The sequence below is a fragment of the Cryptomeria japonica genome, chromosome 11 (assembly GCF_030272615.1).
Source record: "Cryptomeria japonica chromosome 11, Sugi_1.0, whole genome shotgun sequence".
Classification (NCBI taxonomy): domain Eukaryota; kingdom Viridiplantae; phylum Streptophyta; class Pinopsida; order Cupressales; family Cupressaceae; genus Cryptomeria; species Cryptomeria japonica.
In genome coordinates, this window is record NC_081415.1 from 264,172,307 (window position 1) to 264,184,422 (window position 12,116).

Below are 12,116 nucleotides of genomic sequence, written 5' to 3' on the forward strand. Positions count from 1 at the left end.
ATGAAGAAGTCAGATTGAATGGAGGAAGAGGGTTGATTGAAGAGGAAGGATTGCCCCCATGACTGGTGATCATAGGCAGAATGTCTTGTATAGAAGTAGCCATTATGTTTGATGTAAAGGTAGGTATGCTAGCAATAGAAGTTGTCAAAGGAATAGAATGATTAACTTGAGTGGGAGGTTGTGTATAACCTAAAGTTTTAGCACAACTCTTCATAGGCATCACATTCAAATCCATGATGTGTGCAATACCATGCAAAATATCAATTCCATTCTTATCACTTTGAACAATACATTTTAGACCCTAGATTAATGAAAGAGCTTGACTATCGGGATACTCTTGAGACATCCATTGCTAAAAATCATCAAATTGGTTATCCAATTTCGAAAGTTGTTCTACAGAAACCTCATGGAGAGCTTCTTCATCATTAAGAGGATTAGAGGAATTTCCCATGTCCTCATTAAAAAGGCTATTCAAATTAGGTTCCATCTCCTCGGTAATTAAACCTTGGAAAGACTTAATTCTACGACTTCATCTAACGGGAATAGTGTAAGTAGGGCTTATTGTTGTAAAACTCATGCACTAGAGAGGGAGAAGATTTTGAATTTAGAGGTAGCACATTTCAATAAAATCAGCCAATCTCCTAGATTTAAGCTGTTAAATGCAATCACGACAATCTCCCAAAATTTCGGAAAAAATGTCAGGGACCATGGCGAACGGAGTGCACACGGTCCTCGCAACTTTTTTTGAAATTTTCAGGGATGAAAGTTATGATGATTTTAAAGCTAATCTGAAAAAATTGAGTGGTTTTACGATCTGTAGATAGGCCAAATTAAAGTTGCAATCTCAAAATTGAACCCTACCAAGATTGTTGAAAAATGCAAAATTTGAATTTTGAAAAAGAGAGGGAAACTAAAATTTTGAATTTTATGATTTTAGAGGGAATACCAAAAGCAATGCAAGTTTTGAAATTTAAAAGTTGACTCAATTTCATGCAAAATTCAATTTTGAAAGTGGAAATCGAGGTTGTTGCAATTAAACATTTAATTTCAAAAGTCACAAATTGCAAAAATTTGAATAAAGCACTGAAATTTTGAATGAATGCCGACACACTTTTCAGATTTAGGACAGTAAGAACACAATTTCGACACAAAATTTCAATTTCAACGATTTTTGAATGATTAGGAGCCTTAATCCAAGCAATCACTAGACCAACTTTGACTTTAATTTTGAAAGTGTTAGAATTGATGAAATCAGCCAAGATTCTGGATTTTAGCAGAAAAATACAGTAAGATCTAGCTCCCAAAATTTTGAAAAAAATGTTGGGGACAATGGCGCTCGGGGTGCACACGGTCCTCACAAATTTTTTTCAAATTTTCAGGGATGAAAGATATTATGATTTTATTGCGGAATCCAAAGTTATAGCTGATTTGGAGATGTTTTGATCAGTGAAATTGTCGGTCAAAGGTTGAATCAAGAGGGTTTTTAAAAATTAGGGTTTTGACACTTAACCACTTAATTTTTAGAATTAAAGCACAAATATGAATTGATAGTTTGCAATAGAAGGGTAGATCTAAAACAAGCATTAACCATTAAACATTTTGCAAGCTCAATTACTAAAAAGAAAATTTAGGGTTTTTATGCAATTAACCTCTAAAATTTGCAAAAGATCAAACATGGAAATGTAATCAAGGCATCCAATTTTTAGATCTAACCATGAATAATCAAAAAGGATGTTCACGTCGGGTTCACCAAAATGTAAAGTGGAAAATCGTGATCGAACCCTAAGTGTTCCCCCCACCACTCCAAGGAGAGAGAAAAGGGGGTCACTAGGGTTGACGGTTTTCACTTAAGGGAGACTTTACATTCAAAAGAGGGGTTGAAACCCACAAGATCCAATCCCACACAATGCAAGATTGGATTCTAAATGAGTTTCAAGGGTTGTGACAGCAAGGCTACCCTCTTTTGTAAAGAATGTAGATAGAAGGATTGAGCTAGGAATGCATGTAAAGTGAGAAAGATTCGCTTATAAATAGAGATAGGAATATAGGATGAAGCTGCGGACCTGGAATTAGTAGTAAAATGTCGAGACGATGTTGTCCTACAAATTTGAGTGAAAGTTGACGGGACGATGGCGCCCGGCGTGCACACAGTCCTCCGAAAAATACGCGAAACGAAGGGGGATCTGTTCGTCTCTGCACAAGGATTCCAGATCTTCAATTACAGCCGTGTACCTGCAACCTACACATAGAAAAGAGAGGACGATTGGGGGGTTAGGGATTAGGGGTTTTCCCTTAGGTCAAACCCCAGTTTTGGAATTAACCAAGAAATGAGAATGCTGTAAATGTAAATGATTGTAATATAAACAAGTACTGATACCTTGTTGTAAGAATGTTTGTATTCTTGCATGTGAAGGTGTAAATGTTGTTGTATGTTGTATGTTGTAAGTGATCTCCTCTTCAATGGTTGAATCCTTGTCCTGAATGCAACACTTAGCCTTGAATGGAGATTTAGAATGCTCAATTGCTTGAAGGAATGCTTGAATGCTTGAATGCTTGAATGCTTGAATGTTTGAATATCGTTTCCGCGTCTTGCAAACATATCTCCTCCTTCCTCAAAATGGGAGAGGAAATGTAGTTTATATACTTGCCAATTAGGGTTGAAAGACCGATTTTTTTGACCTTGGGCCGACATAGCAACCTTATTTTCCAATTTGCAAACTTAAAGACCCGAAGCCCCATAAGAGACCAGGCCCAAAATAGGGCCAGGGACTAGGGCGCTAGGTGCCATGGTCCTGGGGGACCAGGGTGCTAGGCGCCCTAGTCCTAAAGGACCAGGGCGCTGGGCGCCATGGTCCCACCTCCAGAGACAGCAGGGTGCAAGGAGGGATCATGCCAAGGTGCTGAAAAATGCAGTTTTTGATGTCATGGGCAAGTTTCGGGGTCTCCATTCAGGTTCAGTGTTGCATTGCCATCGTGAAGACCCAAATGCAGTCGAAATTGAAAGTGTCGCAATTTTAGGATGCTACACTACCACATAATGAAACCTGCTATGAGTTCTTGGTGGATAACCTTTTGGTTCCCTCGTATGAGATCACTCCTACCAAGATGATATGTGTCATCGATCCTGATTCCTAGTTATATTGTTCCATTTTCACACACCTTCATGACAATACCCTTCCTCCTAACTTATCCAGCAACCAATGTCGTAGTTTCATTTTCCAATCTTCTTGCTATGTTATTTTAGCTGATATCCTATACCGTCGAGGTCTAGATGGCACTCTTCTTAGATGTTTAGAAAGGGACGAGGCTTAGATTGCTTTATGTGAAGTTCATGAAGGGATATGTGGCCCACATTCTAGTGGTCCTACCTTAGCCAAGAAACTCATCAGGACTGGATATTACTGGCCCAATATGAAAAAAGACTCATATCAGTTTGTCAAGAAATGTAAGCAATGTCAACTTCATGGAGACCTCATTCATGCACCAGCACAAGAACTTCAACCAATTGCGACTCTTTGGCCCTTTTGTCAGTGGGGACTCGATCTCATAGGCAAGATTCACCCTCCTTCTTCCAATGGTCACAAATTCATCATCACCGCTATAGAGTATTTTACAAAATGGATCGAAGTCATGCCTCTTACACAAGTCACTGGAAAACAAATTGCTACATTCATTCTCAACTACATCATTTATCGATACGACATTCCTATTTCCATAATCATAGATAACGGGCGTCCCTTCAAAAATTAGGATGTTCATGAACTCTATGATCACTTCCATATTACCCATCATTTCTCCACACCTTATTACCCCCAAGGTAACTGTTGACTATAAATTTTACTTTGGGGACAAACAACCTTATGGGAAATTCAGTGTTGGGGGACCAGATTGCGCAAGGGACACTGAATGACCTCCGGGATTGAGAAGCCGACTCTTCCTTGGGTTTTGAGGAAATGGAAAGAAAACAAATACCTTTTAAAAATGAGACACTAAAACACTTAGGTGATGTGCCAGATCATTAAGAGACAATGAACTAATAGAAATCAAGAAATATGCGTAACTTCTATAAGCTCATTCAACAATCCATAAATCCAAGTGAAGGACATAATAGAAACTACAACCCGATTTGCTTGAAAACATAGAGGAAATATTCATCATGCATTCACTAGATAACAAGTATGGAAAACATAGTTTAATCAGTGAAGTCTTAGATAAAATACTCCCAAAGTTTATCAGAATTTTTAACAACAATGGCACCAAAAACACTATTAATAGTAAGTCAAGAGAGACATCATAAAAGCCGTAGGCACAATCTGAATAATCTTCTTATAGCAAGACCAACATAGTTTTTGAAGGCTGGAAACAAAAGAAAACTCCTACTTCACAAATTAGACTATTTTTCTAAAAATCCTTCTTCTTCTCCCCTTTTTTCTTTCTTCTTTGGGTGGAAGAGAACACCGCCTTTAAATAAGCCACTGCCCCTACAAATAGCCTCCCAAAATTCCAAAATAGCACAACCCTCCTTGAACAGAAAACATGATGTGTCGCTATGGAGTCCGTACCCAACAAAACAAACCCTACAATGCGACCTTATACCTGCAACGGACTGGCGGTTACCAAGAACTGAAAAGATTTTGCCAGAAGAGAACGGTCTGTAGGCAAGGGCACAACCACCAGAAATCGTTCGCAAACTACACCAACAAGTGGGCCTGCCAAGAAGGACAGTCCGCAATCATTGCCATTTGTTACCCCCGCGCTACTTCAAAAACTGCGTACCAAAGATGGAACGAGGGAGCAACGTTGGGCCACCAAGTGTCCTGCGTGTTCTGCCCTGCTGGCAAAAGGAAATCACAATTGAGCTCGCCGAAAAACTCAAACCAGGGAAGATAAAGGTGAACATTTCTTGGTGACTAACAGCGGCGATTCTGCCTACAGAATAGAAGAACCCAAAATTACTATTTCATAGACCAGACTTCAAGCTACAACAGGATGAAAAAGATCAAAAACCTGCTGCAAAGGTAGCCACTCATCTTCGGAGAGCACGACTTGCACATCCAAATCTTGGAAATATTGCTCTAGGCAAATTACTTCATCCAGGGGTAGAGGTATAGGTTCATCTTGGACCTAGTTCAAGAGAGCAGAAAGTTGGGCTAGAGGATGCAAAAGACATTCCACCTCATTCACTGAAATAGGGCTTCCCAGCCGCTGCAGGAAAACTCTATCCTGCTGCATATTCTCGATCTGGTGCAATAGTTGTTCAATTCGTAGCACATAACCATCCACAGGGAAAGAAGAAGGTAAGCCTAGAGAAACAAATTTCTCGCCACGCCGTTTAATATCTAGTACTAAAAATTGCAAAGGCACCAAAGCAACTAATACCTGCATAATTATCCTATGGCAATTTATGAAGATATTAGTCCTTTTGATTAATTGTCAGTGATCTACAATCCCTTTCTCCCTAAGCTCCTCCTCTTGAGCAACATAAAGCAATTGAATGAGATTCTAGGCTATTAGGAACTTCAGACCAATAATAGGCATGGAGTTATTAATAAGGTGCCCAGCCTCAGCACAGAGGGATTGTGCATCACTGAGATATCTTAACACTGGCTGTAGGGATGGCCAGTACTGCTTTACTTTTTCCCAATGGGAAACATATAGCTCCGTTAGCATGATAGAGAAGTTTGGAGCAATCGGTTGCGGGGGTGGGAGACTCATCAATCAAGATATCTCATTATCTTTCCCAACCATTTCCTACTGGAGCTGCTGGATTTTGTTTTGCTTGATAACCACTTGATTTTCCAAGGCTAAGATTTTTTCTTCCCCAGCTTGATGGCCTATTGCAACTGCAATGTATGATTTTGTTCCTGCTGCAGAAGAGTCTCTAATTATGAAACACGTTTGCCAGATTGCTCAAGACTAACTTCTTTTGCTTTCAGCTCAGCTTTGAAATTCATCTTCTCATCTGACCGTGACACCTGGGCTTCACTCAGTTGATGAGCATAACCTTCTTTGAGAAGGATTTCTTCGTGCAATTGCATTTGAACTTGGGCGATGTCCCTGGAAGCAACTTTCAATCGTTGTATTTTAGAATCTTTATCTTGTAGTTCCTTCAGAGCTACATTTCTTGTCACTTCCTGACCTTTTAGCTGGGAACCGACGCTGTTAAGGGCTGACGACAACTTTCCTTTCTCAGAATTAACCTTAGATAGCAAGCTCTGTAGACAATTGATCTCTGATACCTGAGCCTTATCCTCCTTCCTTTGCTGGGAAAGGGAATCACGAAGACTAACATTTTTTGTCTGGAGCTTTTCTAAATGATGACTCTTTTTAATAAAGTCTGTGGATACTGCCTTAGAAGTTTCTTCCATCATTCCGACCTTGTCGAAGGCCATGGCGCTTTGGAGACTAACGCCCATTGCTTGTAATTCATAATCATCGAGCCTCATCTGAGATTTTGGCTTGTCCACCTTGGGAATTAGATTTGCAAAGTAAAGGCAATCTCTTTGCTCGCTGAAATGGGTCTGCAGGCAAGGACGAGCACGACGATCACTTTCCTTCTCCTTTCGCTTATTGGCTTTGTTTGAACTGACGGTTCTATCATAAACAACCTACTGCTGGAAACTATCCGGACGATCGTTGGCTTGACATGCAAACACGACACCAGGAGGGATAGCGAAAGGGAAATACGAAAATGGGGCGATGCAAGAAGATTGGACCGGATGAGTTACTGCTAGTGGGGAAAATAGTGGGACAAAAGGGGAGCCCACTAGTGGGAAGGCACTAGCGGGTGCTGCAGCCATATCCTGGGGGGAAGATTCTTTAAAACCTAGCCTATGCGATATAGGGACTATTTCTGATGTGGGCGACTAAAAAGTTGTAGATATGGGGATCGCGCCCGAGAAAGGAATGGAAGCCTGTGTGACGATGTCTTGAGGATTAATTGTCATACCCACTGGGGCCAAAGTAAGAGTAGTAGGGACTGAGGTTTGCATGATGGGTGCAAGGGCAGTTGTAAGAACATCAAGAAAATTGGAAGAGGGGAAAAAAGGATGTACCTGGTCAGTCAAAAGATGTAGCGACTGTAAATCTGAAGGTGCTACCACTGATGTATTAAGTGCAACTCCTTCTGACCCACTAAGGTATGGTTTCTTCTTTGGGGGGCCCTCAGAAGACTATTTCTCAAACCGCCTCTTACTAGGCTGCAAATGAGGTCTGCGAGTTGCATAATCTAAAGAAAGAGGGATTTATGGCTCTGGCTCATGCCCTTTGATATTGATGATCCCAACTTCTTGCTGAGCAACTATCTCGGGAGATGAGTCTCCACACGAGGAACTGTTGCCTATCTCATCATCAGATTTGTTTTCCTTACTCCATTCCTGCTCGAAACACTCATCCAAGGGTGCATTCCCAAGGCTAGCTCTAAGTTGATTTACTTCCTAACGATAGACCCAAAAATTTTCCCTTTTCTTTCTTGGCCAAGATAAGGTTTTCATGCCTTCCAACAACGCCCGAGGAATAGGCTTCGCAGGGTTGAACCTTTATACTGGGGTATAAAACTTTAACCATGAGGGGCGCTCCAAAATAGGGAAATCATTAGGACCCACATATTTGCTTGGGTCATCAATCTGAGGGTTTGTATGTTCCACCCATGAATCTCGAGGTTGATGCCTCACAGCATTTTTCCTTTTGCTTAAGCAGCCATCAGGGTCATAACTCCATGAGTCATCAATTACCATGAGACCCAGCTGCACCATTTTTGAGGTTAGGGTTTCCTCAACTGCTTTTCTTTTTATTAGGGTAATTGGGCCAATGGCCTTGTTATCTTCTATAATGGAGGTATCGTGTTTCCCAGCACCAATCGCCCGCTCAACTATTGCCAACTACCTTGCCATTTCTAGAGCTAGGGTTCTGTCAGTCACATAAGTAGGAAGCCAAAATGGCTCCTCAAAGAAACCATGCACGCGGATGAAAGAGAAATCAAAGCCCACAAACCAGTCGCAAGGGGGGCGTTCATTCTACATCCAGTTCATTTGAACCTAGGAGAAACGGGCTAGAGGCTCATTGGGAATCACTTTGAAGTCTTTGAGCATGGGGGCCAAGAACAAATCTAAAAACTGGTAAGAATCATAAGAGGCTAACAACAGAGGGGTCCAACAAGACACTGACATTACATTTCTCGCCTCATCGAAATTAGCCAAGCGCATAAATTGTGCGAAGAAAGCTTCATTTTGATGCAAGAGAAGATGCACCAATACTGAAGAGAACTTGAAACATTGCAACTATTGAAACTTGGATAATTGCTTGACCATGGCCTTAGCGATAGTCATGGAGAAGTCGAAGTGGAAAGGTTCCCTTTGCTTCCTCCATTTGAAGAGAAAGCCCATCATGGAAGCAGTAATATCCCGATCGTTTGCATGACCACACAGCCATGCCAGGGTAGACGAGATATCTCTAAGGTCATCTTGCTTCAGATCACTGTAAGATAAAAGGAACTTTGGAAGCCCTGCTGACAAACTCCGATTGAAAGCATTTTTACAAAAAGATAACACATCTCTCCTGGTGCTCTATAATTCCTCCATGGATTTCTCTGAGAAAACCTCAGTATTTTCAAAGATTGGGGAGCATAGCATTTCCCTAATGGCCTTTGGAGATATGATCAATTTCAGGTGTGAGCCATTGACAGAAAATGAGGTGGGGTCAAAAATCTCCGCACAGGCGGCCATGAGCTCAGGATAGTAGGGAACTGCGGGGACCAAAGATTGGGGAGCACCACTCTTCTAGAAACACATCACGATAGAATGAGGATCATTTCGGTGATGTAGCATCCTCAAACAAGTGGCCTCTCTAAGGCTTTTGGGCTGCTTTCAGACCTCAGGATCATAGACATTCTCTAGAGAATCTAGAACAACTAACGAGTTCCAGGTTGTCATTTTCTTTTTGGCCTTCGTCTTTGGATATTACTTCTTTTGTGGAATGGTATGAGAGGAATAAGATAGTTCCTCAAAAAGATTAACCCAAAAACCTCAGGGGGCAGCCTTTGTGGATGAAGCTTCAGAATCCATTAAGGCAGACAATTGTCTTCTCCTATTTTGCCAAAGATAAGAGATGAAAACCTGTACATCTTCCTCTAGCCTCACAGCATTGCAACAAAATGAACTGATAGATGGCCAGGAGAAATTTGGAACTTTTAAATGCTTGACATGCCTTATTTTTCATGAAAGCTAAGGCTCGGCTTACACGCGCACCAACTCAAAATTCTATAGCGATCAACCTCCATGAATGAGAGGAGCCATCATTCCCACTTTCCAAATAAACTACTTGGCTGATCTGGCGTTCCTAGGGAATAGTTCTTTAGGAAAAATCTTTCTTTAATCGAGAGGATCAGTTAGGAATAATGACCGCATGAGCTGAAACAGGCTGGCGGAGCTTTCGCATTTAGGGGCGATGTACCAGGAAGTACATATGGCTCCTTGTTTCCATCCATTCCTCTTTTTGAGGTGATCGACGAGACGTTGATATCTTGGAAATAATCCCATTCATGTGATGTGAATTAATAGAGGTGTGACAGGGGCATTGAAGTGGGAAAAGGGGAAGCTCAAGTTGCCGATTGCTTACCTTTCAAGATTTTTGCTATAAATATGTCTTTTTAGACATTCTTTTATCACAAATCGAGCTATAATGATGGAGTTTCTAAAGAAATGGATACTCTAGTTCGACTCATCAGCAGAAAGGCACAAGTCGCTTTCCTGGGGAATATTTCAGACTGGAGGCTGCAAGGGATGACGTGAAGAAAGAATCCGATAATAATTGCTGCCATCAAATGGATACTCGGGGAAGATTTCATTGACAATCTAGACCATTACCGGGTGAATATGGATATTTGCTCATGCTTCGTGCCTTCTCTGCTGGATTGTGGCCAATCTGGGCTACTAACAACATAGCTAACTCAAGCTCTCTTTCCTTTAGACTACTTGGGAGGTCTTGAAGATGTAGTCGTGTATTATGTACCTTTCCTGGGACTCCCTATGGCGTCTGACCTAGAGCGCTTCATTTTACAGAATGAAGAAGTGAAGTGGCATCCACTCGTTAATGGCCTAAAAACCATGTCATTGTCTTCCCATAGATACCGCGTTGAGCTAGCTATTGATTTTCTCCTACGAGAACATATGATGGTCCCCATTTCAGAGGGCATGGACTAGTATACTGGATTCAGGGACTATATCTTCCCAAGAGTCCTGGTACCAGATCAGCCTCCTAACCTGGTGGTTATGTTCATGCACGGGGGGTCTAGGACTTCTTCTGATTTGGAATGGTTAGGAGAAGAAGGGGACTCTGACACTGAGGAGGACACTGAGGAGGAAGATACTGAAGCTAGCCTCTAAAAGGAGTTGGCAAAGCATGACTTGCGCTTAAAACTGCAAGATGTAAACAAGAAAGAGGCTGAGGGCCTGCACATTTTGTAAAAATATACGAGAAAGACTTAATATACTGATTTTACTTTTCTTTTTATCTAGTCTATCTATCCTTTTGCTTGCTAAGCTGGAAATAATTAAAATAAATACACACCACACATATGCACATAGTATACATTATTTACATGGAAAGGGGGAAGGGCCTCTTAATAGTAAAGCTTAAGATGAAAACCATTGACCGGGATGGAGAAGGAGTCTCCATTCATATCCTCTAACTCAAAAGCATTGAAACCCTTACATCCTATGATGCAGAAAGGACCTTCCCATAGGCAGTCGAACTTGGTGTGTTGACCTGGTTTCACCATTCTCTCGTTGTACTTCAGAACGAGATCTTCGGGGGCGAACATCACATTGGAACTCTTTTTACTATCGAACCACCTTTTTATGACTTCTTTCTTGTCTTGAAGGGTTGTGAAGGCGACCTCCCTTGCTTCTTCTAACTCCATAATCTCCACTAGTCTTATGGCCATTAGGCCACTTTCGGCAATATCCATAGATTTTAGCAACTGTAATGCGGGAATTTCTAGTGACAAAGGAAAAAATGCATCTTTCCCATATACCAGCTTGTGCGGAGAGATTTTGAGAAGCTGCTTGGCTGTTATGCGGTCGGCCCATAATACACTCCTTACGTGATGGTGCCACTCCCTTTTATATTCCATGCCTATCCTCTTGATAAGTCAGATCAGGTTCTTGTTAGTAGATTCTACCAGATCGTTCCCTTGGAGGTAGTAGTTAGAAGAGGTTTTGAGATAAATACCTCTGCTAAGAGTGAACTGTGTGATTCGTGAGCCTGTGAAGGCATGCTCATTATCTGATATAACAATTTTTGGAGGGCTGTACCGACAAGTCAGTTCTTCTAGGAAAGCTAGCACTTCATTTTCAGATGAATTCCGCAGGGGAACAACTTCAGACCATCTGGTGAAATAGTCAGTGGCGGTCAGGATCCATTTATGTCCGGCTGAACTTGGAGGGTTGATCATCTTGACAAAATCAAGGCCCCATTGAGCAAAGGGCTCCTCCATTGACACAGGCTTGAGCGGCATGGCCGCTTTTGTACCCCTCCCCATATAATATTGACATTCTTTACATCCTCTTACCAGAGCATGTACATCTTTGAACATAGATGGCCAAAAGTATCCGGCTTGAGTAATTTTGATCGTGGTTGTAGGTGTGGAGAAATGGCCTCCTGAGGGGCCGTAGTGAAATTCTTGGAGGATTTTATCAGCCTAGCCTCGGTCCACACATTGAATTAGAACTCCATCAAAATTTCTTTTAAAAATAATTTCATTTATGAAGCAAAAACCATTGTTTTGAAGTCGATAGAATCTCCTCTTGGCCGAGGGGAGATTTTCGGGAAAGGTCCCTGTCTTAATAAAGTTTTTTCTTTTGTCAATCCAACTTTCACTGGGGGTGTCGGACATAAACATAACCTTTTCCTCTGAGGTGGCTTCGAGACCACGGGGTTCACTGTCCTGCACTATATACTTGCATAAACCTCTCCGACGGACCAGCTTTGTGGGCTTGATGTCAACATCGTATTCCAAGATCTTGGTGATCCAATTTGCTCTTTTTTCTATGATGTCGCCCTTCATGATGTACTCTCTTACTACGGGATGAGCCACATACACTGTGGTCTTGTTACAG

The 12,116-nt window shown here is 41.6% G+C and overlaps 1 protein-coding gene across 1 annotated transcript; it reads right to left on the reverse strand.

The window, feature by feature from the left end:
- Positions 1–10,371: 10,371 nt before the first annotated feature.
- On the reverse strand, positions 10,372–11,515 carry LOC131860175 (uncharacterized). Its single transcript, XM_059214551.1, has 3 exons — positions 11,230–11,515; positions 10,765–11,133; positions 10,372–10,448 (listed from the first exon to the last, which is right to left on the reverse strand). Exons 1-3 carry the CDS (start codon positions 11,513–11,515, stop codon positions 10,372–10,374), a joined length of 732 nt encoding a protein of 243 aa, XP_059070534.1.
- Between the last annotated feature and the right edge of the window lie 601 nt (positions 11,516–12,116).